The 23,757-nt window shown below is 38.5% G+C and overlaps 1 protein-coding gene across 14 annotated transcripts in view; it reads left to right on the forward strand.

The window, feature by feature from the left end:
- SCAPER (S-phase cyclin A associated protein in the ER) overlaps window positions 1-23,757 on the forward strand; it is a 522,862-nt gene that overhangs the window by 427,527 nt on the left and 71,578 nt on the right. For all 14 annotated transcript variants that reach the window (XM_057303865.1, XM_048221477.2, XM_048221494.2 and 11 more), the window contains one exon: window positions 21,866-22,098. In XM_057303865.1, the coding sequence (XP_057159848.1) occupies window positions 21,866-22,098 (233 nt within the window). The remainder of the gene's footprint in view (window positions 1-21,865; window positions 22,099-23,757) is intronic.

A 23,757-nucleotide genomic window follows, 5' to 3' on the forward strand; every position in this document is an offset into this window, starting at 1 on the left:
ACATACACAGATTGTGGGACATTCTTCAAAATAACCTATAATCTTCAAAAGTCTCAAAATCATGAAAGTTCAAAAAATCACTGAGTTTTTTTGATGGGTAGAAAAGAGACATGACAACTAGATGTAGCGTGATTCTGGACTAGCAACTTTTCTGAAGTTTGAGATTTTATACACACAAACACACATATATATTTTCAAAGAAGTGCAAAAGAAAAGCCCTAAAGCCTGGAATGATTTGATAAGACTTATATGGTTTCCATCAGCTACATGCATTGACCTCAGTGGCTAAGGCATTTGGTAATTTAAATACTAGGGCTTATTTCTGAGGGCTTAAAAATGGCCCTGAACTAACAAAGATCTCCTTTTTGGAAAAATGATTGTTCCTATGAAAGGACAGTGAAGCTGTCATGGTAGACTATATGTCTATAGTTATGTAATTGAAACACATTTATAATACTTCCAGAGGAATTATTAACACAGCTGTTTAGGAAAGTTCTTTGAGGGGGAGGACAGCTACTCAATGTAAATTTTGTGCCTATTTGAATACACTCTTGTCATTTAACATGGAGATTCAAGGAAATGTGCAGGTCCAGTACTCAGATGGGAACCTGTAGTAGAATTTTCTAGCTACAGGGGGAAAACTGCAACTGAAAAGTACAAAGGCCATCATCAACAATTGCAAAGCAATAGTTCTATTAGTTTAGGAATAGTTCTAATAGTTTAGTTCTAATAGTTCTAATAGAATATAGTTTATGTCTAACAAGTCTGGAGGTACAGATTTGGTAGCTTCTGTTCCGGAAATGGAGATACTGGGAACAGAAGCCTGAGATAAACGGGCGCCTGGGTGGCACAGTCGTTAAGCGTCTGCCTTTGGCTTAGGGCGTGATCCCAGTGTTCTGGGATTGAGCCCCACATCAGGGTCCTCTGCTAGGAGCCTGCTTCTTCCTCTCACACTCCCCCTTCTTGTGTTCCCTCTCTCGCTGGCTGTCTCTGTCAAATAAATAAAATCTGACAAAAAAAAAAAAAAGCCTGAGATAAAGAAACCTAGCAAGGGTAAGAGTCATAGGCATACACATGGGTGCACACACTGAGAAGGCAGAAAGGTGAGAGAAAATGGAAGACTGAGACTAAAAGGAAGACAAAAGTGAGACCCAGGAAGAGAACTAGAACAGAAATGAGAGGAGGCCTAAGGAAGGAGAAAGGATGGAGAGAAGAGACTACTAGTGGTCACGAGTGGGCCATGCAGAAAAATGGGAAAGGCAAATACAGAAAATCCTGTTTAGGCCTTTCCCAGCACCCTGTAATAATGCAGCGTCTCTGCCTGCCCTCTTGAAGCTTACGTCCCCACGGCCTCATATTTATACTTAGACATAGCAGGACATCAAGCAGAAGGCCTTCTGGCTTTTTCAGTAAATGAAAGAAAACAGTAACCCCAGACATTAAAATGGTCATACAGAGAGCTAAGTTCTTGTTTGTGTGCCCTTTCCCACTCCTTTTGGGGTTTTATGAGATGTGGGAAATGGACTAAAAGCATTCTTTGTGGTTGGCCTCTGCTCTTGCTCAGTTCATTCTCACCTGTAAAAGCAATCTGGTTAGAGAAGTAAAAGCAGCAATATTAGGTCTCATTAACGCCTCTGACTGAAGCAAATGAGAGTCCATTAGTCTGTACACTTCAGTATGTAATTGTGTTCCTTGAAAGATAACTTGCTTTCTCTTGAATCTTAACAAATAAGTTAACAAATCCCTGTGTTTTAGTAAGTGTGATTTAAGTTTGGCTGTTTATTATAAACATAACACTTACCGTACTTCCTAGCAATCTCACTTCTAGCTATTTACCCAAGAAAAATGAAAATATTTCTTCACAAAAAAGACTTGCACAAGAACGATCATAGCAACCATATTCAAAAATAATTAAAATCCCTAAACAACACACCACCAACAGGTGAATCGATAACCTGTGGTATATCTGTACAATGGAATAATACTTAGCAATAAAAAGGAGTGAACTATTGATACATTCAGCAACATGGATGAATTACTCAGAATTCATGGAAGCATTATTCAGAGTGGGGGAAAAAAGCCAGATTCAAAAGTCTACCTACTATATAATTCTAGTTATTTGAAATTTTTTAAAATGCAAAATAATTTAGACACAGCATATCAGTGACTGCCTATAGCCTCAGGAGTGGAGAGCACAGCGGAACTTTCGTGGGTGTTGAAAATGTTCTGTATCTGTATGATGGCTCTTATATGGACATATACATTTGTCAAAACTTATTGAAGCATACACTGAAAATGGGCGTAGTTTAGAATAGAATTTATTTTTAAAATGTGCTTTTGCAAATGTGGCAAAATATCATGTGGCGAGTCTAGGTAAGGAGTATAGCTCATTGTACACTGTTCTTCTGTGACAGCTTGACATTTTTCAAAACAAAAAATTGGGGGGAAATGTGCTTTTGTGTACATGCAGAAAGGTCCTTTGATTTCTGGCATTGTGTGCTGAGTGAAATTTTATTTTGCCCTAGATTAGAAGGAGAAAAAAATACTCTGTCCAAAATACAGTGGTGTAAAGACACCAACTAGATTTTTGAGGAGAGAAACAAGCCAAGGGGCTAATGACTACACATCTTCATATGCATTCATATTCATTGTCTCATTTTTTTCTTGATTTGAAATACATAGAGTTAATGGCTATTGATTTTCTTTCCTCGTATTTTAAGTGAACATGATTTATTTGTTTGAATGCCCTCTTCAGTCAAGAATATGCTAATCCAGACATCACAAAGAACACAGACTATAGTGTGGAATTTGCTCTTGGGAACCTTACAGTCTAGCATAAAGGTCAGCAAACTAAGATCCACAGGGTAAACCATCACCTGTTTGTAAATAAAGTTTATTGGAACATAGCCACACCCATTCATTACATTTGGCTGCTTTCCCCCTACAATGGTAGAATTGAATAGTTGTGGTAGAGACTGTGTGATATACAAAGCATAAAGTATTTATTACCTGGCCCTTTATAGAAAATGTGCACCATCCTCAGGTCTAGTAAAATAAAACATCGGTGCCAAAGCAAAGAATGCTTTAAGCAAAGTAAAGATCAGGTGTTCTGAGAGGTCAGAGGAAGGAGAGATTTCTTACTAGTAGGAACGTTGGAGAAGGCCTCACTGAGGAAGCGGTGTTGGAAACCAAACCTACATAGGAATTAGGCAGGTGGGAACAGAGTGGCAAATAGCTAGAACAGGAGGCATGGAAGGAGATCTTTCCATGTGCTCTTGAAAATCACCAAGTAGAGAGAAAAGAAAAGCTAATTCAACAACCTTAGACCCACTTGTCAACATATCATAAAATATCAAGAGCTATAAAGAACTTTAAAGATTCTCTCATACAGCCCTTTCAAGTTTCAGGTGAGGGAGCACACTCAGAATCTTAAATACCTCATGCAAGGCCACGTACAAAGTTAGTGCAGAAGCCATACTAAAATCCATTGCTTCTGCCTCCAAACCTTGTACTGGGCATATTGAGACACTTAAACTAACATTTACTGAACTGCCTTCCTAGAGTGGCTCTGTGGGAATACAGACAGACTCTCTAGAACACTTTCTTCAAATCACACATACTCTCCCTTCCTTTGAGATTTAGTGCATGCAGTGAGGAATATATGGGGATTTGTTCCCCAAATCGATGTTGTGCAAGAGGAAGATTGAAACCTTTTTTAAAATTGTATGTTTTACGTAAAGTTTAATAGATATTTCGTAGGTATTATTAGAAAAACGAATGACATAATTTTGAAAACTTACTATTGCCTATTATTAACTTGGGAAAATCGGACTTCTTTGTTGGATCAGATTACCTGTTCTGAGACTAGCACTTTCATATTTTTCTGACAGTTTAATTCCTTCATGTGTTTTTATCCAAGCTGCCAAAAACTAAGCTATCACAGGTAAGACACCAGCATCATCGGGCTTTATTGTATCACTGTCATTAGGCGCTGTTCTTTCCCCAATATAAGAGAAGTCACAGCTTATGGGCTTCTGTCTCACTTCCACCCCTTTCTGTCACAACCAAGCATCCCAAGGAGCTATCTGCCTTCACTCTTCAACACTACACATTCACTTTCTATCTACTGTACTTTGGCTTTTCCTCCCACCATCTACTCAAAGTGCTTTCACCAAGATCACCAGTGACTTCCAGGTTGAAAATCTTCCCTCCTTTGGTTTATGTAAGTCTCCCTCTGGACTGTCCTCCCAGTGGGCCATTTTGCAAGCGTTGGTGTTTCCCAGGATTCTTTTTTGGACTTTTCTTCTCCTCCCCATCAAGCTGTACAATCTTCATGGACAGTTTATGTTTATGGCTTCAACTATTATCCATACCCTGGTGATCCCAAATCTGCTTCTCCATACCCAGTATCTGAAACTTAGCATGTCTGAAACTGGGACTGTCCTCCTCCCTCCTTCTTCTCTATTCCCCATCCTGGTGAATAACTCCTTCTTCTCCATTCCCCACATATGCAGTTTAATCAGATTATTCTCCATTCCCCATCATCTCTCACTTGTAACAATACAGTAGCCTCCTTCCCTGCCTTTAGTTTTAACCTCTTCCATAACAGCCTACACATTGTGACAAATCCTGTTTCTGAAATGAATCCTTCACCGGCTAACCCATCACCTTCTAGATTAAGAGCTAAATTCTTTAATGAAGCACACCAGGCCTCTGATCTGACGGTCTGATTTCCTGCTGCTCTGGCTACACCCAGCAACCTGCAGCTCCCTGAATGTCCATGCACGCTGATGCCTTTTTTCATGCTGTCTGCCTTGGTGCACTCTGCTGCTGCACACCACCAGCACCCCACCAAGCAACGTTCATCCCTTGCTTTGAGACTCAGCTCAGGAGGTACCTCCTCTGGGCAGCATTCCTTGCACCAGTCCTCACAGTGCCATGAGTTTATTTCTAGGGTTATCACACTTATCACATGGAATTCTAATTCTGGTGTACTTACCTGTGAGCTCTTGAGAGCAGAACTGTGTCTTTATCTTCACTCATTGAGCTCGTCACAGAGCCTAGTACACAGTATTTGAAAATATTTGATAAGTGAATGAAAGAAATCGTTGTAAGCTAATGTTTTGTGGATCAGAGAATTATACTGTTATTTCAAATATAGGTGAAATGTGGATGACATACATTTCCTTTCTCATGTGAATTCATCTACTTCATGATCTACATAGAAGGACTTCCTTAAACTGAAGGAGTTCCTCCACACTGTTAATCTCCTTTCTATAAAGTAGATGAGCATGGCTCAGTGATTTTCCGTAACCTGTCCCTCCTCACAAGTTCCTACTTAAACCTTTCTGAAGAGATTAAACCAAAATTCAGCTCTCATTTCTTTATATGCAAAATGTAGAAATACCTATGAGAAGGTATATGTATTTTCCTAAAGTTCTACCTATTCAGAGGTACTTCCTTGCAGCTTTTGCTGAATATGAAGCAACATCTTTTGAGTAGCTCTTACAAAGGAAAACAATGTTTAAATGACTAACATTGGATGAAGCCTGAATTTTCATTTACCTAATCATGGTTACTTGTGTAAGTACTCTGGAAAGTGGTAATAAAAATTCCCTTGCACTTGTTTAGTGCTTTCTAATTTCCAAGCACTTTCACGTGTCATCTTGATTAACCCTCACTGTGTACAATAAAGTAGTTAAAGGCTCAGGCTCAGCAGGGGGACTGCCTGGATTGAGATCCTGACTCTGCCCTAATTTAACCTCTCTAAACCCTAGTTTTCTTTTATGAAAATAGGAACAGTAGTTCTGCTCTGTGGGAGTATTTTTGTGGGCCAAGTGTGAGAATCTGGGTGAAGTTGTCAGCACAGGATCTTACATTGCTAATGGATCATGAATCGTCAGCTGTTACCTCTTCTGCCACTGCTATTACTGCTGCAAGAAAAATCCCTGTGAAGTGACGGTGGGTATTAATCTCTGGAAAAATCAGAGGCCTCAAGAAGCAGTTAAGCACTCGTGCAATGCCCTTGCCTCTGGTGGTTTCAGACGTTGAGTGGGAAGCTGGGACTTAACCACCTTCCCCTAGAAATGTGCCCCACCACTGTCCTGTGGAGGCCACTTGGGGAAAAGTAACATGCTCCTTCTCCCCCTCCAAACCAGTGTGGTGTCAGTGGAGAAACTATGTGAAGAGCCTGAACTCCTACTCCCACTGAACAAGAACCCTCCCCTTCCCCTTGAGGGTGTCAGTGAAGGCCAAGTGGGCAACCTGGACTTCCATCCCTACCTGACAGTAACAAGGTGTCACCCCTAACCCCCATCAATATGGTATCAGGGGACGTATTCTAAAATGCAAGATTTAAGTAAGATCCAGAGTCTTACAACCTAATATCCAAATGTCTAAGACACAATTTACATATCAGTGATCATACCAAGAGCTAGGAAAATTTATACGTGAATGAGAAAAGACAGCCAAATAAATATTGTGATTATCTCACAGGATTTTAAAGCAACTATCGTGGGTATTAAGGAGAGCATGTGTTGTTATGAGCACTGGGCGTTATACCTAACTAATGAATCATGGAACACTACATCAAAAACTAATGATGTACTATACAGTGGCTAACTGAACATAATTTTAAAAAAAGGAAAAAAGTTTCAACATACAATTACAAATATGCTTAAACAAATGACAAAATAGAAAGTCTCAGCAAAGAAATAGAAGATATAAAGAACCAAATGGAAAGATTAGAACTGACAATTATAATATCTACCATCCGTAAAAGTGTGGGCATGCACATGTGCATGTGCACACACACACACACACACACACACACCCCACTCCCCTTCACACACTGCTTACCCCCAGCCCATTAGCCCCAGTTGCTTCCATTTTACAAATGGCATGGTTTGAGTTTCCAAAAGAGAATGAAAGCTGTTATGGTAAAATGTATACCAGCATGGGTTCCTTGGTTGGCTCTGTGCATTCAGAGAATTCAGTCTTAAGTCTGGTGTGTGAGAGGCATAGAAAGCAGTCATATCACTTTTATACAGAAGCAGGAGGAACAGATAATTTTTGGAGTGATAGAATTAGGACTGATAAAGATACCAATGGTCTGGTATTTAGTTTGAAAAAAAATAGCTCCAGAGTATAAGGTGTGGTGGTAACTTAGCTTCTGTGTTGTATCTGCGTAAAAGACTCAAGGTTAGAGGAAAGACCTGTAGGTTTTAGATGACTGTGAACTTAGTATGTCAGGGGTGTTGCATGACTTCTGAAAAAACCTGTGATAGCATTTAGTTGAATAGTGTTCTAGAACAAGAGAATGATAGTCCCTCTACAGAATAGAGAGTAACCAGATAGGTGAAGGAAGTGTAAACCATGCCATGTAAGAAACAAATGAAGAAACTAGGACTCAGTATACATGAGAGCTGTTTTGAAATTTCTGAATGTTTCTCCTAGGGAAAGGGGAGTACTCCTGTTCCAATTGCCACAGAGGAATGAAGAGACCAATGACCAGTGGGTTGGTGAGGAGCTAACAGGGCTGGGGGCAGGGACAGACATTGCCTTAAACACAATAATTAGAACTATATAAAATTGGAAAGGCCTGCCTTGATGAGCACTCTGTGGCTAAGGATGTCAGACCCATATTAAGAAATCCCTCTATTGTTTGAGAAGATTAACCAGATGCTGACCTAATTATGGAGCTGTCCAACTCTGAGGGTCTCTGATTCTTCTTCAAGTTCTTCTATTTAGCATTATTATTATATAATTTCCTAAGTGGTAGTATCATTATTTTACCTCTGTTTTCACTGGTTAACTGTTTTCTCACTGACATCAGTATGCCTGCTTCCAGCTCCTTTTTCATTGTTCTTGTTATTTCCTGGTTCTTGTTTGTATTCCAGATAGATGACTTTACTTAGATAACTTCATGATCATAAATAAAGTCCTACAGAATCATAGAGGATTAAAGGAGGCCTTAGAAATTAACCAGTCTAGGGGCGCCTGGGTGGCAGAGCGGTTAAGCGTCTGCCTTCGGCTCAGGGCATGATCCTGGCGTTCTGGGATCGAGCCCCACATCAGGCTCCTCCGCTGTGAGCCTGCTTCTTCCTCTCCCACTCCCCCTGCTTGTGTTCCCTCTCTCGTTAGCTGTCTCTATCTCTGTCAAATACATAAATAAAATCTTTAAAAAAAAATAAAAAAAAATAAAAAAAAGAAAAAAAAAAAAAGAAATTAACCAGTCTAACCTCGTACCAGAAAGATACAATGATGTTGAGTGGGATAAATCACTAAACATAGAATCCAGTGATTGAGATGTGAGAAACTATTCCATCATTTACTGACCATAATCTTATGCAACTCGCTTAACCTTTCTGAGCTTCTGTTTTCCCATTTGCATAAAGGGAAAATAATAGATATATTAGAGGGTCGCTGTAAACATTTAATGAGACAAATGCATATAAAAACACTTCATTCACCATCTTACTCCCAGTAGACTCTCAGTAAATATTAGCGAAAGCTGAATTCCCTGATTTTATAGAAGAGGAACTGGAGACACACAGGTCATGCTGGCATTAGTGGGTAAGCTAGACTGAGACTCGGGCCTCCAGGATCCCAGCAAAGTACTCTCAGCATACCAAAGCTACTTTATAAATGCCTCTAGAACGTACTCAATCTTTCATTCCACAAAAGTTTAGGAGCACAAACTAGACCATAGGCACTGGAAGTATAGAGGCAAATAGTAGCTCACAGTCTAGTAGGAAGGACAGGTAAGAGACATTTAAAATACATTGTGATTAATGTAATAAAGCAGAGCATTCCCAGGGGCTCAGTTGAGGCATAAAATTTATGTTGTGGGCAGGGAAGACAGAAGATGTATCACGTAGACTGCAGCAACTGAAAGAGGAATAAGAGGTGAAGAAGAAGTAGGATATTGTGTGGACAAGGAGTAATCTGCAAAATTCCTTTGTTCTCTTACTTACTTTACAAATGTACCCAAGGTGACTACGTACTATACATATATATTTTTAAGTGCTGGTTTTATTGATAACTTGGACCTCCTGAATGAGTCACAGTCATTGGATGGCAAAGTTTTTTTCATTGAAAATCAATATCTACATGCAATCAACAAATATTTTTTGAGCGCCTATACTATGCAGTCAATGTTGTTTTAGGCCCAAGAACGGAGAAGTGAACAAAACAAAGGCTTGCCCTTATGGAGCTTATATTCTAGTTGGGGAAAGAGGAAATACATTGTAGGAGATGACCATTGCAATGAAGCAAAAATAAAGCTGAGTAAACAGTAAAGAGAAAATGGTTTGGGAGAGAAGAATGTTACTTAAAAAGGTAGTCTACAAAGGCTTAAGAATAGGGTGGCATTTGAATAGAGATGAGAGAAAGAGACAGAGTACAGTATATGAATTTAGAGAAGTAACTGAAGCAATAGACAGATCAAGAAAGGCTTTTTGGCCGTTATGCAGTTTTAGGCTTTTAGTTTACAAGAGGTAAGAAGCCAGGGAGTGTTTGGAGCAGAAGAATGGTATGATTCAACATTTAAAACCAAGACATTTCCAAGCATCATGGCCACTGAAGCATGTACTCTAAAGTTTGCTAAAACTATATTATTTAGGACTTTGTATAAAATATGTAAACAGAGACTAGAAGTAACAAATGTATTAGAAAGAGAAATAATATTTGGGATAAAATGTAATGTTCTCTTTAATATAGTCAATATTATTTGTAGAATTTTAAAAAGATGTTGAAAACCATTAGCCATTCCTATTTGTTTTTATACTTCAAAGATGAGTAAATCATCAGGGTAAATATCTTTCATTAGTTCTGTTTTTATGCATAAAAATACTAAGCATAGATGTTTTATAAAATATCAATGGGGAAGAAACTGTTGTACGTCTAATGACAGTAGCTAAAGGAAATAAAATGGTGCCAACTATATAGAAACCTGTTCTGCTATTGGAACCCTTCCACATTTTTTGCCCTTTTTTCCTTAACTGACAGTGTCTTGAGAGGCACTTTCTTCTTCTTTTTTTTTTTTTTTAAGCTTTTAAGTTTCAGTTAGTTAACATACAGTGTAATGTTAGTTTCAGGTGTACAACATAGTGATTCGTCACTTCTATACAACACCTGGTACTCATCACAGCAAGTGCACTCTTTATTCCCTATCACCTATTTCACCCATCCCCCCAACCACCTCCAGTCTGGTAACCATCAGCTTGTTCTCTATCCTTACAAGTCTATTTCTTGGTTTGCCTCCCTCTCTGTTCTTTTTTTCCCCTTAGTTTGTTTTGTTTCTTAAATTCCATATATGAGTGAAATCATACGGTGTTTCTCAGACTGGCTTATTTTACTTAGCATTATACTCTCTAGATCCATTCATGTCATTGTAAATGGCAAGATTTCATTCTTTTGTGACCAAATAATATTCCACTGTATGTATATACCACATCTTCTTTATCTATTCATCAGCTGATGGGCACTTGGGCTGTTCCATAATTTGGCTATTGTACATCAGGTGCATGTATCCCTTTGAGTTAGTATTTTGTATTCTTTGGGTAAATACCTCATAGTACAATTGCTGGATCACAGGGTAGTTCTATTTCTAACTTGGAGGAACCTACATACTGTTTTCCAGAGTGGCTGCACCAGTTTGCATTCCCACTAACAGTGTAGGAGGGTTCTCCTTTCTCCACATCCTCACCAACACCTGTTGTTTCTTGTGTTGTTGATTTTAGCCATTGTGATAGGTGTGATATCTCGTTGTAGTTTTAATTTGCATTTCCCTGATGATGAGTGATGTTGAACATCTTTCCATGTCTGTCAGCCATCTGTGTGTCTTCTTTGGAGAAGTATCTGTTCATGTCTTTGCCCATTTTTTAATTGTATTATTTGTTTTTGGTGTTGTATAAGTTCTTTATATTTTTGGATACTAACCCTTTATTGAATATGTCATTTGCAAATATCTTCTCCCATTCCATAGGTTGCCTTTTAGTTTTGTTGATTGTTTCCTTTGCTAAGCAGAGCTTTTTATTTTGATGAAGTCCCAGTAGTTTATTTTTGCTTTTGTTTCCCTTGCCTCAGGAGACATACCTAGAAAGATGCTGGGGCCAATGTCAAAGAGGTTACTGTCTGCGTTCTCCTCTAGGATTTTTATGGTATCAGGCCTCACATTTAAGTCTTTAGCCATTTTGAATTTACTTTTGTGTCTGGTATAAGGACGTGGTCCAGTTTCATTCGTTTGCATGTTGCTCTCCAGTTTTCCCAACATCATTTGCTAAAGTAAAGAGACTGTCTTTTTCCATTTGGATAATCTTTCCTACTTAGTTGAAGACTAACTGACCATATAGTTATGGGTTCATTTCTGGGTTTTCTATTCTAATCCATTGATCTGTGTGTCTGTTTTTGTGCCAGTACCATATTGTCTTGATCACTACAGTTCTATAATCTAACTTGAAGTCCAGAATTGTGATGCCTCCAACTTTGCTTTTCTTTTCCAAGGTTGCTTTGGCTATTCGGGGTCTTTTGTTCTAGGATTGTTTAGGATTTCAGGATTGTTTGTTCCAGCTGTGTGAAAAATGCTTTGATATTTTAATAGGGATTGCATTAAATGTGTAGATTGCTATGGGTGGTATGGACAAATATTTTAACAATATTTGTTCTTCCAATCCATGAGCATGAAATGTTTTTCCATTTCTTTGTGTCATGTTAATATCTTTCATCAGTGTTTATAGTTTTCAGAGTACAAGTCTTTCACCTCCTTGGTTAGGTTTATTCCTAGGTATCTGACTGGTTTTGGTGCAATTGTAAATAGATTGATTTCTTAATTTCTCTTTCTGCTGCTTCATTGTGTATAGAAATACAACAGATTTCTGTACATTGATTTTGTATCCTACGACTTTACTGAATTCGTGAATCAGTTCTTGCAGTTTTTTGGAAGAGTCTTTCAGGTTTTCTATATAGAGTAGCATGTCATCTGCAAATAGTGAAAGTTTTACTTCTTCCTTGCCAATTTGGATGCCTTTTATTTCACTTCATTTTCTCATTGCTATGGCTAGGATCTCCAGTAGTACGTTAAATAACAGTGGTTAAGAGTAGACATCCCTTTCTTGTTCCTGACCATAGAGGAAAGGCTCTCAGGTTTTCCCCCATTGAGGATGATATTAGCTGTGGATTTTTCATACATGGCCTTTATTATGTTGAAATATGTTGAGTTATTCTCTCTAAACCTACTTTGTTGAGGGTTTTTTTATCATAAGTGGATGTTGTACTTTGTCAGATGCTTTTTCTGCATCTCATGAAATGATCATATGGTTCTTATCCTCTCTTTTATTAATGTGGTGTATCATGTTGATTGATTGGTGGGTATTGAATAATAGGTCCCACTTGATCGTGGTGAATGAGTCTTTTAATGTATTATTGGATTCAGTTTGCTAGTATTTTATTGAGAATCTTTGCATCTGTGTTCATCAGGGATGTTGGCTTTTAGTTCTTCTTTTTAGTGGAGTCTTTACCTGGTTTGTATCAGGGTAATGCTGGCCTCGTAGAATGAATTTGGAAGTTTTCCTTCCTTTTCTATTTTTTGGAATAGTTTGAGACGAATAGGTATGAATTCTTCTTTAAATATTTGGTAAAATTCACCTGTGAAGCCATCTGGTCCTGGACTTTTGTTTGTTGGGAGTTTTTATCCATTTCTTCCAGGCTGTCCAATTTGTTGGCATATAGTTAGTTCTTCATAATATTCTCTGTAATTGTTTGTATTTCTGTGGTGTTGGTTGTTATTTCTCCTCTCTCCATTGTGATTTTATTTATTTGGGTCCTTTCTCTTTTCTTTTTGATAAGTCTGGCTAGAGGTTTATCATTTTTATTAATTTTTTCAAAGAACCAGCTCCTAGTTTCATTGACTTTTTCTATCATTTTTTTAGTTTCTCTTTCATTTATTTCTGCTCTGGTCTTTATTATTTCCTTCCTTCTGCTGGCTTTAGGCTTCATCTGTTCTTTTTCTAGCTCCTTTAGATATAAGGTTAGGTTGTTTATTTGAGATTTTTCTTGGTTTTTGAGTTAAGCCTTTATTTCTAAACAGTCTCCTATTGGTTCTCGGTGAACTTAATTCATATACTGACCATTGTGAACAAATACACTATACAACTTAAAAATACATAAACCCAACTTCACAATACTAGAAATCAGTTGGATAGAATTACCACTGGATTACCAAGTTAATTTTCTCTCTCATGGAGTCACGTTACAGAAGGCTGGATTTGTACTACTAAAAAAAGCATCTTTCTGTATTTTGAAAAGGAATGTAGAAAGTTTTTGAAACTACTTTGGTAGTGTGAGATAGTGGTAGATAAAGAATGTGAATTTGCCTTTTAAAAGTGATAATGACTTTTAATTTAATTTTGCTGAAACTCTTTGCCTCAGGGCTTGGTCCTGTAAGTATTGGATTTCTCCTTGGAGTAGGTTTAGAGAAGCTTCACTGTACTTATTCCAACCCTGGTGGTTTCTTTACGTTCAGGAAAGTCTCCTCTTCTAGACCATGGTTTCCTCAAATATAAAATGAAAAAATTTGATTGTGAGGTTCTTTCTAGATCTAAAACTATATGAAATATCTGCAGATTTTACTAAGGTCAAATATCTTTTGAGAGGAAAGGGACATTTTGTAGTAAGAATATGTAATGAAATCAATTTGTAATTTGCTACTATAAGATAATGACCACACCGGTGTATTCTGAGGAAATATGCTAAAGGAAATACCTTTAATCCATTGGAGAAAAATTGTGGTTTTAGATTTCTGCCTCAGGAGTGACAGATTCAGAAGAGCCAAAAGCTACATAGCTCTGTTTTTTCCCAGGCCAGGCCTGGTACATAGTTACAAGCACTGCTGCATGCTGGGAAGGTAACCTTCCCCTGCCCTTCACAGACCACCCACCCCAGGATGGAATGTGTTCCAGATTCAGGTAAGCCAGGTGTGCAGATCAGGGCAGTGAGCACGGGGGAGGGGAGGATTTTGCTAGCACACCTTTCCTAAAGGACAGGGCGCTCAACTTGCAATGTGCCCTTGGCCAAGCAACTGTGCTGGAAGGAAGTTCAAACTCCAGTGTTGGTCTATAAACATGTATCAGAACTCTAGGTGTGCCTTTCATCCACTAAATGTCCCAAAGAGCAGGCTGCTAATGAGTTATTTTACCTCTGGCAAGTAACAGTGATATCCAACTAGACAAAATAACAGCACAGAGTATTGCTCTGAATACATTATCCTTACAGTATAGATACCTTCTCCTGCAAGTTTCTTTTTAAAGACAGAAAAAACCTTTTAGTCTCACTGAAGATAAGTCCCTCCTTACCTTAATTTAGGGAGTTTTGAAATTCTTTCCTGTGGGTGCCTGGGTGGTTCAGTTGGTTAAGCATCTACCTTCAGCTCATGTTGTGATCCCAGGTTTCCTGGGATTGAGTCCCTCATCGGGCTCCCTGTCCCGCTTCTCCCTCTCCTCTGCCTGCCTCCCTCTCTCTCTCTCTCTCATGAATAAATAAATAAAATCTTTTTTTTTAAGATTTTATTTATTTATTTGACAGAGAGAGAGACAGGCAGTGAGAGAGGGAACACAATCAGGGGGAGTGGGAGAGGGAGAAGCAGGCTCCCAGCGGAGGAGCCCGATGTGGGGCTCGATCCCAGAACGCCGGGATCACGCCCTGAGCCGAAGGCAGATGCTTAACAACTGAGCCACCCAGGCGTCCCAAATAAATAAAATCTTCTAAAAAAAGAAAAGAAATTCTTTACTAATCAAACTTTGGTTTCCTATCAAAGCGTTGCTGTTAAATGACTTAAAACCAGCAAAAGAAAAATCTATATACAAGGATAAGGAAAATTTCTGTGACCATTTGAATAAAATGTCCTGATGAGACAAAAAAAGACTTCACCAAAGATTACAAGCAAAGGAAAACTGTTCTCAGCAGTGAAGGGATCAATACTAAATGAGAAAACACACATCTACATGCACACAATTCTATGGAAAAATATGATGAGAGACTGAACTGAATGTCAGGCTAACATAGACTGTTGGAAACTAGGAAATTATGGGGAGAAATTAAAAGACTGTTCAGTACAGTGAGGGCCTTTAGACGTAGGTCTGAAGTCCCAGGACTCAGTGCAGCAAGTCTAACAAGGGAAGCCTGGCTCCTGCAGGCCACGAGGCTCTTTATCTAACTGTCAGATTGTTAGAGAAGTTTTTCAATTTGTGTTTACTTTATGAGAAACTGCCAAATGGTGTTTCTAAAATTAAGTAGAAAGCCCCAATGAAGTAGAAAATCAAAAGTTGTCAGAGGTGGACAGAGAATATAAGAATATCATAAAAATATATCTGCTTTACTTTACACTGAGCTTATTTTCTTGGGGCTGATGAAGAAGTGACATTTGATGCTCAAACCACATTGACAGTTTCTGAATAATGAGATTAGTACATTTAACCCAGAATTATCCCAACAACCCTTAAATATAATATTTTCTTGCCCTTTGGCCAAGATAAAGCTCTTACAGAATTCTTTTTTTTTTTTTTTTAAATGAAGGAGCCATCAGAAAAACAGTGTTTGGCCCATGACCAATTTACACTTCCCTCCACCAGAGACAGAGTTTCTACAGAATCCTCAGTAAAAGAGATACCCAATGGGAGGAGGTCAGTGTGGGGTAAGAGAAAGCACATGGCCTTTAAAGTCTCATAAACTCAGGTTCAAGTCCTAGACCTTCTGTTAACTAGCATGTCTTTGATATCTCTGAACTTGAATTATTAATCTGTCAAACTTAAATGTGATATAAGAAAACTGCTTAAGCATTTTTGGCTTAGTAGAAAAACTTAGTCTCCATCCTTCCTTCTCTTACCCCCTCCCAATGAGTATGGCTCATAATTTAGCCCCCCTTTTTGGGGGGCTATCTTTAGGTTGTCATTTCGAGCATTAGCAGTTATAGTGATATGTAGTAAGTAATAATATCAGAAGAAATAAAGATGAGCGAGTCTTAGTAATAACTGAGTCACATTGAGGGGCCTTTTGCACTCATGTATGTCCTTTTTTGTGTTTCCAGAATTGGTGTCGCATTTTGCTACTGCCTGCTTCTAAAATGGTCACCACTTTTCTCTTTTCTGTTGTTCTTTCTGTTCTTCTATAAGCCACGAAACCACAGCCTGTTACAGTATTTTGTAAAATCAGAGTCTGTGGGGTCTGAATGACCCTTAAGGTGAACAGAGCATCACTCTGATCCCTTGACCACTTATTAAATAGATATGTAAACATCAGCTAAGCAAGTGATTAAATAAATGACATTAATTTTGGGATCTCAGATTATTTTTTAATTTTTTTCTTAATTCTCAACTATAGTCTTTAAAGATGTAATTAGCGGATAAAGTACTTCTAATTGAGTGAAAGATTGCCAAATACACATGCATCGTGTTTTATTCGAAATACTTGATGAAAAGCAGTACAAGTTACTCTAAAAGAAAGGATTATGAAAATTTGTGATGATGAAGAACCCTGACATTACCGAGAAATGTATTTCTCATATTCTCTCTGTAGCATATAAAAGAAAAAGAAAGTTGCGTCTTTGGTGGGTTTATTGAGTTAACTTTAAAATGTGTCCAATTTGAACACACAAGTTACATTTTCTCTGCCTGGGGGCCCCACTAATATTACAGTAGATAGATACAGGCCTGAATCCTCAAAAACAAAGAGAATGGGAAGAAAAGGAAAGTAAATATGTTTTAATCTGTAAAGCAGATAGTTGGAAGACAGTTACCTAAAAGCTAAAACCTAAATTAGCAGGAAGAAAAAGCCAGAAGAAAATTTGTGCCACAGAACCCCAGAAAGCTCAAGAATTAGAGTCACCAGGTTTCTCAGAAAATGAGGATGAAAGTGGGGCTGGAAAGAGGGTAATTGTTGACAGTCTAAATAAGAGACAGTTTAGATGCCCTAGATTTCATCTGCCATATGAATAGCCAAGTGCCTCCTCCCCACAAATGTGGCAGAAGACGAGCATTTGAACCAGAGTTACTCCAGGCACGGGGACACATCTACAGCCACAAAAAGTCGTACAAAAACAAGATGATTAAATGAAAATCTGTTCCTTAATTAATGAGACACTAAACCTCCTTCTTCTATGAATCTCTGCAAAACTGGGCAAGCCATCTTATATACTCCAGGCTTGGAAGATACAGGATTTCATTCTTATGAAACTAACTCTTCTGAGAGAACAGACATATAAATACTAATATTTGGGATTCCCCAGTGGGAAAGCTAGGTCTCTGTTTAGTCACCCAAGTTGAAGCCCTTGAGTTTGTATCCAGTTTGTGACTGGATCAAGATTTCAATACACTAATCTATGTATCAGTCTTGAGTATGAACAGAAAGCCCCACATGACCACGTATTTAAGGAAAGCTTACAACCTAAAGTATAGAGAAAGAACTCATAGGAGTTCATAGGAGAAACCATGTAGGAAACAAAATAAAATTTTCAAAAAGTATAATTTCACAGAGATGAGAAATATTGTATCCATAAAACAAACTATAAAAACAAAACATATAGGAAGCCAAAAAGAGCTGAAATTTGGGGCACCTGGGTGGCTCAGTCAGGTTAGTGTCCATCTCTTGGTTTCAGCTCGGGTCATGATCTCTCAGGGTGGTAGGAATGAGCCCCAGATAGGGCTCTGTGCTCAGTGCAGAGTCTGCTTGAGATTCTCTCTCTCCCTCTCCCTCTAGCCCTCCCCCACACATGCTGCTCTCTCTCTTTCTCAAATAAATAAATCTTAAAAAAAAAAAAAAGAGCTCCTGAAAAGTAGAAATGTAACAGATGAAAAACTTAGTAGAAGGACTGGAAAATAAAGTTAAGGAAATCACCTAAGAAGTAGAACAAAAAACAAAGAGATGAAAAACAGGAGAAAACAAAATATAAGAATATTACAGGCTCCGTTCAGAACCAAAGTCCAACAGAGAAAATGAATGGGAGGAAATTAGCAAAGAAATAATGCAAGAAATCTCCCCATAAGTGAAAAGTGGTTTTCAGATTAAAAAGACCACTGAGTTTTTACACACACACACACACACACACACACGAAGAAGAAGAAAGACCTATACCAAGACACAGGAAATCAGGGATAAGAAGTTCCTAAAAGTTCACAGAAAGGACGAAACAGGCCATGTACAAAACCATTAGGAATTCGATTGGACCTCTTAACAACAGTGCTTGAAGTTGGAAACAGGAGAGCACTCTTTCAAACTCCAAAGGAAAATTAGTTCCAACCAAGAATTCTCCTTTCAGCCAAACTATCATTCACATATCAGGATGAAAGAAAGATATTTACAGACACACCGGTCTCAAAATTTTTCTTCCCATGCACCCTTTTTTTTTAATGTTTTTTTATTATATTATGTTAGTCACCATACAGTACATCCCTAGTTTCTGATGTAAAGTTCGATGATTCATTAGTTGCGTATAACACCCAGTGCACCATGCAATACGTGCCCTCCTTACTACCCATCACCAGCCTATCCCATTCCCCCACTCCCCTCCCCTCTGAGGCCCTCAGTTTGTTTCTCAGAGTCCATAGTCTGCTTCATTCCCCCTTCTGATTACCCCCCCTTTCTTTATCCCTTTCTTCCCTTACCGATCTTCCTAGTTCTTATGTTCCATAGATGAGAGAAATCATATGATGATTGTCTTTCTCTGCTTGACTTATTTCACTTAGCATTAGCTCCTGCAGTGCCGTCCATGTTGCAGCAAATGTTGAGAACTCGTTCTTTCTGATAGCTGAGTAATATTCCATTGTATATATGGACCACAACTTCTTAATCCAGTCATCTGTTGAAGGGCATCTCGGTTCCTTCCACGATTTGGCTATTGTGGACAATGCTGCTATGAACTTTGGGGTGCATATGGCCCTTCTCTTCACTACGTCTGTATCTTTGGCTGGGTCATAGGGTAGCTCAATTTTTAACTTTTTAAGGGACCTCCACACTGTTTTCCAGAGTGGTTGGTAGGAATGCAAGTTGGTACAGCCACCCTTTCTTTTTTTTATTATTATTATATTAAGTTAACCACCATATAGTACATCATTAGTTTTTGATGTAGTGTTCAATGATTCCTCAGTTGCATATAACACCCAGTGCTGCATCCTTTCTTAGGCAGTTGTTGGAATATATTCCTCAACAAAATGAGAGAATGAGAAGAAAAAGAAGATGTGGAATCCAAGAAATAAAGGCAATCTAACCCAGAAAGGGGTAGGAGGAATTCTTAAGATGAAGATGAAGGACAGTCTCAAAACGAGAGTCGTGTAGTAGGCTTACAGAGCAAGCAGGCCAAGTTAGTGCAGGGGTGTGGTACGTTTCAGGAAGAATGTCTCCACTGAGGGGGCTAAAAAGAACCAACAATCCCTGATGTGTTTGAACTTGAGAGGAAATTCCACTTTAATCAGAAGGGTTGACAATGAATTAATGACAGATAAATAGGAGATTCAGCATACGAAAAAAGTTACCCTACTAAAACCAAAAATTTGTATAAGAAAGTAAATATAATCATATGCTAAATAGCTTCACTATGAATAATCTATGTATAGTCATAATGGAAGAAACAATACCATGCAGTCAATAGCATTGTGGACCAAATGTTCTTCTTCTCTCCCTCTTTCCAAGTACATAGTAGGATGACATTTCTTGGTTCCCTTGTGGTGGGTTGGACTGTGTGATTAGTTCTAGCCAATAAACTGTGAGCAAAAATGGTGTCCCTTTCAGATAATGCATTTCATGTTGATGCAGGACCTTGCAGAGATCTTTTTTGTTCTCTGCCACTGTAACCTGCAGTGCTCCATACTGTCCAATACACTAGCCACTATTAAAATTAATTGAAATTAAAAATTGAGTCCCTGTGTCACCTTACCCACATTTGCAGTGCTCAAAAGCCACACGTGACTAGTGCAGGTATAAAACAGTGTAGACTGAAACACTTTGATCGTCTTAGAAAGTTCTCTTGGTCATTGTTGCTATAAATGGTGGTTGCTTTGCCACCTGGGCTCCAGAGAAAGGATAACAGGGATGCAGAGCAGAGCCCCAGGCAGCCTGACATGACATGTCATGTGAATGAAAAATACAGCTTTATTGTTTGAAGCCACTGACATTTTTGAGGAGTTTTTCACTCTAGCATAACCTCCTCATTCAGACATAAGAAATCCTAGGTTCAAACTCCATTCATCATATACCACCTTCTGTATTGGGACAGGCTAGGTTACACTAGTCACAGTCTGAAGAAGTTTGTGTGACTGTTTTACAACTGCTATAGAGTTTCAAAGGGAACTTTCATCAGTTAACTGGAGCACACACTGCAGAAAGATTCTCTAATTACTTGGGCTTTGGAATGGCTCAGTGGTCGGAGATAACTTATGGTCAACAGTCTTAAACAGGCTAGTCTCAGGAAAGTGATTTTCATGGAATGTCTAAATTAACAACAACAAAAGGAATGGAAGGAACATTCGCTTGTGTTTATAAAGATCCTCTTTTTTAATCCAAGTGATCCTTCGTTCCTGTATCTTCTGATAGAACGGGTGCAAGTATAGAGTGAGGATAAGCAAAGGCTGATTGTTACCAAGTAAGTGCATTTGTGAAGTGTAATAGTTTGCCAGGTGTTTTCCCCTTCATCATCTTATTTGAACTTTATAGTAGTCCCAGCAGGTAGGCAGATATGGAAACCAAGTCTCAGAAATGTAAAGTTACAGAGTCATGTAATCTGCTAGAGGAAAAACTGGATCTTGAATACAGTACCATCTGATTCCAAGTCCAGACTCCTTTCTTCCCACCGTTAGCTTATTGTCTCTGCCCCTTTCTTGGTAGTAAGGCCTTCAGGAGGCAGCCCCTCCTCTTCCTGGGGAGAGTGAGCCTTTAAGTAGCCAGAATCACAGAACAAGGGCACAGAGCTCCCAGCCTGGTAATTATGTATCTAGCCGTTGTACTTCTTAAGTCGTCCTTCTCTGTGAGAGCTGATGTTCATACACAGTATTTACTCCTGGTAATAGTAGGAATCATAGTAAGAGTAGCAATTGTAGTAGCAGATAACATGTCAATGAGGCTTACCTACGTACCAGACATTGTTCTAAGAATTTACACAGGTTGATTTACTGCTATGATTATGATTATCCTCATTTTACAACTGGAAACTGAGACACAGAAAGGTTAAGGAACTTGTCTAAGACCATATAGCTGCAGAGCCAAAACCTGAGCCCAGGTTCTAATTCCTAGTCCCAACTTTTAACCATGTTACTTCCTGTAAACTATACACAAAGATAGCCAACTATGACCCTATACATTAGGAAAAAAACTGTTTTGCCATTTTGTGATAATACAAAGTTCATTTTAATAGGGAAATTTAGATTAGATATTTTTAGGATTCACTTTAACAAGAAAACAATGCTGCTGTCAGTTTACCAATTGGTTCATTTTCTGGGCTTATACAAGTTTTTAATATAATTTGTTCATTTGGATAAATAAAATGTATTGAGTACTTACTATATGCCTCGGCATGAGCTAAGCATTTTATGTGGATTAGCTTACTTAATCCTCACAAGAACCCTAAGATAGAGGCACTGTCGTTGTCCCTGTTTTATGTGAGAAAATGAAGCTTGGAAGTAGTAACCCGTCCAAGGTCACTCAACTAACAAAGACAAAGCTGAGACTTGAACTCAGCAACCTCACTTCAGAACCAACACTCAAACATTTAGCTACCACCTCGACAATTTCAAAATTACTTATGATTCCAGAAAGTTTCCAAATTATCTCCATCCATTTCTGGTGGTTTTACTGAAATACAGTTACTGTATTTTTTTCCATTTAGGTTTATGTTCCAGATGAAAATAATGCTATTTTGGGAAGAAATACAAATAAGCAAGTTTTTGAAGGTTTGACAACTGGACTTCTCAAAGTCAGTGCTGTGGTTTTTAGCTGCCTGATTGCCAATCGACCAGAAGGAAACAGCCAGCCAGCTACACCAAAAATATCGACACAGGAAATGAAAAACAAACCCTCACAAGGTGATGCTTTTAACAGTCGAGTTCAGGACCTTATCAGGTAAAACTGCTAGATTTCTTCAAACTTTTTTCTTCCTTTAAAAAAAAATGTTATATTAAAATTATTTAAATCTCAGTGCCCATGTGATAGCACTGGTTCTCACAACACCATCCATAAATTTTTGGTGGAAAATACATTACATTTTGTACCACAGAGAAGAAAAGTCCTCTTAATGAAAAGCAATACAATTAGAGCTCATCTGTCATTCTTGATATTTAAATATTTGATATCAGAATATATAGTGGTCCAAGCTTTCATAACTTTCTGTCAACTATTTCCCAACTCAAGAATTTCTGAGAATTCCCCTATGTCAGGTCATCTCTGTTTTTAAATTTGGTTCAGACTTAAAACAGTAATAGCTTCCATTTATGGAGCACTCGGTATGTGTCAGATATTGTATTGGAGGCTTTGCAGCCCTGTAGGTGTAGGACTTCTAATTCAGACTTTGTAGGTGGGGGAATTGCTCAGAGAGGTTAAGTGCTTTGCCTAAGTTTACGTAATAGATGAATTTAAAAGTAGGTAGGAGATTTGAGATCGAAACTCAGGTCTAGCTGGACTTCCAAAACCTGTGTGCTTTCCACTACACAAATGTAGCAATTTCTGACGCCTCTTCAAGGTCAACCCTGTTCTCTTCAAAGGTCACCCTTTCTCCAGGGAAATTTACTTCTATTCGGACATCTGAACTCTTTTTCCCTCATGAACCTTGAATCAGGTAGGACATTTAATTTCCCCGTAGGGTTCCATCTGGTGTTAATCAGTTACCTGCCCTACCTATCAGCAACTTTTCTGTGATCAGCACTGATCTCTGGTTTCCAAAATCCATGCAGTTTGTTGCTCTGAAGCTTATTGTAGGTCAATAGGAGAAAAGAGAATGTCCTCTTCTGCATTTGCCTCAGAAGAGTTCATAAATTTCCTCTGGTGTTTTGCAGTGCTTTCTTTTTTTTATAATATTTTCTATTATATTATGTTAGTCACCATACAGTACATCCCCAGTTTTTGATGTAAAGTTCCATGATTCATTACTTGCATATAACACCCAGTGCACCATGCAATACGTGCCCTCCTTAATACCCATCACCAGCCTATCCCATTCCCCCACCTCCCCTCCCCTCTGAAGCCCTCAGTTTGTTTCCCGAGTCCATAGTCTCTCATGTTTCATTCCCCTTTCTGTTTACCCCCACTTTCTTCTTCCCTTTCTTCTCCTACCGATCTTCCTACTTCTTATGTTCCATAAATGAGTGAAACCATATTATAATTGTCTTTCTCTGCTTGACTTATTTCACTTAGCATTATCTGCTCCAGTCCCATCCATGTTGCAAAAAATGTTGAGAAATCATTCTTTTTGATGGCTGAGTAATATTCCATTGTATATATGGACCACAACTTCTTAATCCAGTCATCTGTTGAAGGGCATCTCGGCTCCTTCCACGATTTAGCTATTGTGGACAATGCTGCTATGGACATTGGGGTGCATATGGCCCTTCTCTTCACTACATCTGTATCTTTGGGGTACATATCCAGTAGTGCAATTGCTGGATTATAGGGTAGCTCAATTTTTAACTTTTTAAGGGACCTCCACACTGTTTTCCAGAGTGGCTGTACCAACTTGCTTTCTTGAGAATAGTTGTTTCATTCGATATCTTTCTTCCCCTTGATTAT

The sequence above is a fragment of the Ursus arctos genome, unplaced genomic scaffold (genome assembly GCF_023065955.2).
Source record: "Ursus arctos isolate Adak ecotype North America unplaced genomic scaffold, UrsArc2.0 scaffold_28, whole genome shotgun sequence".
NCBI classification, from domain to species: domain Eukaryota; kingdom Metazoa; phylum Chordata; class Mammalia; order Carnivora; family Ursidae; genus Ursus; species Ursus arctos.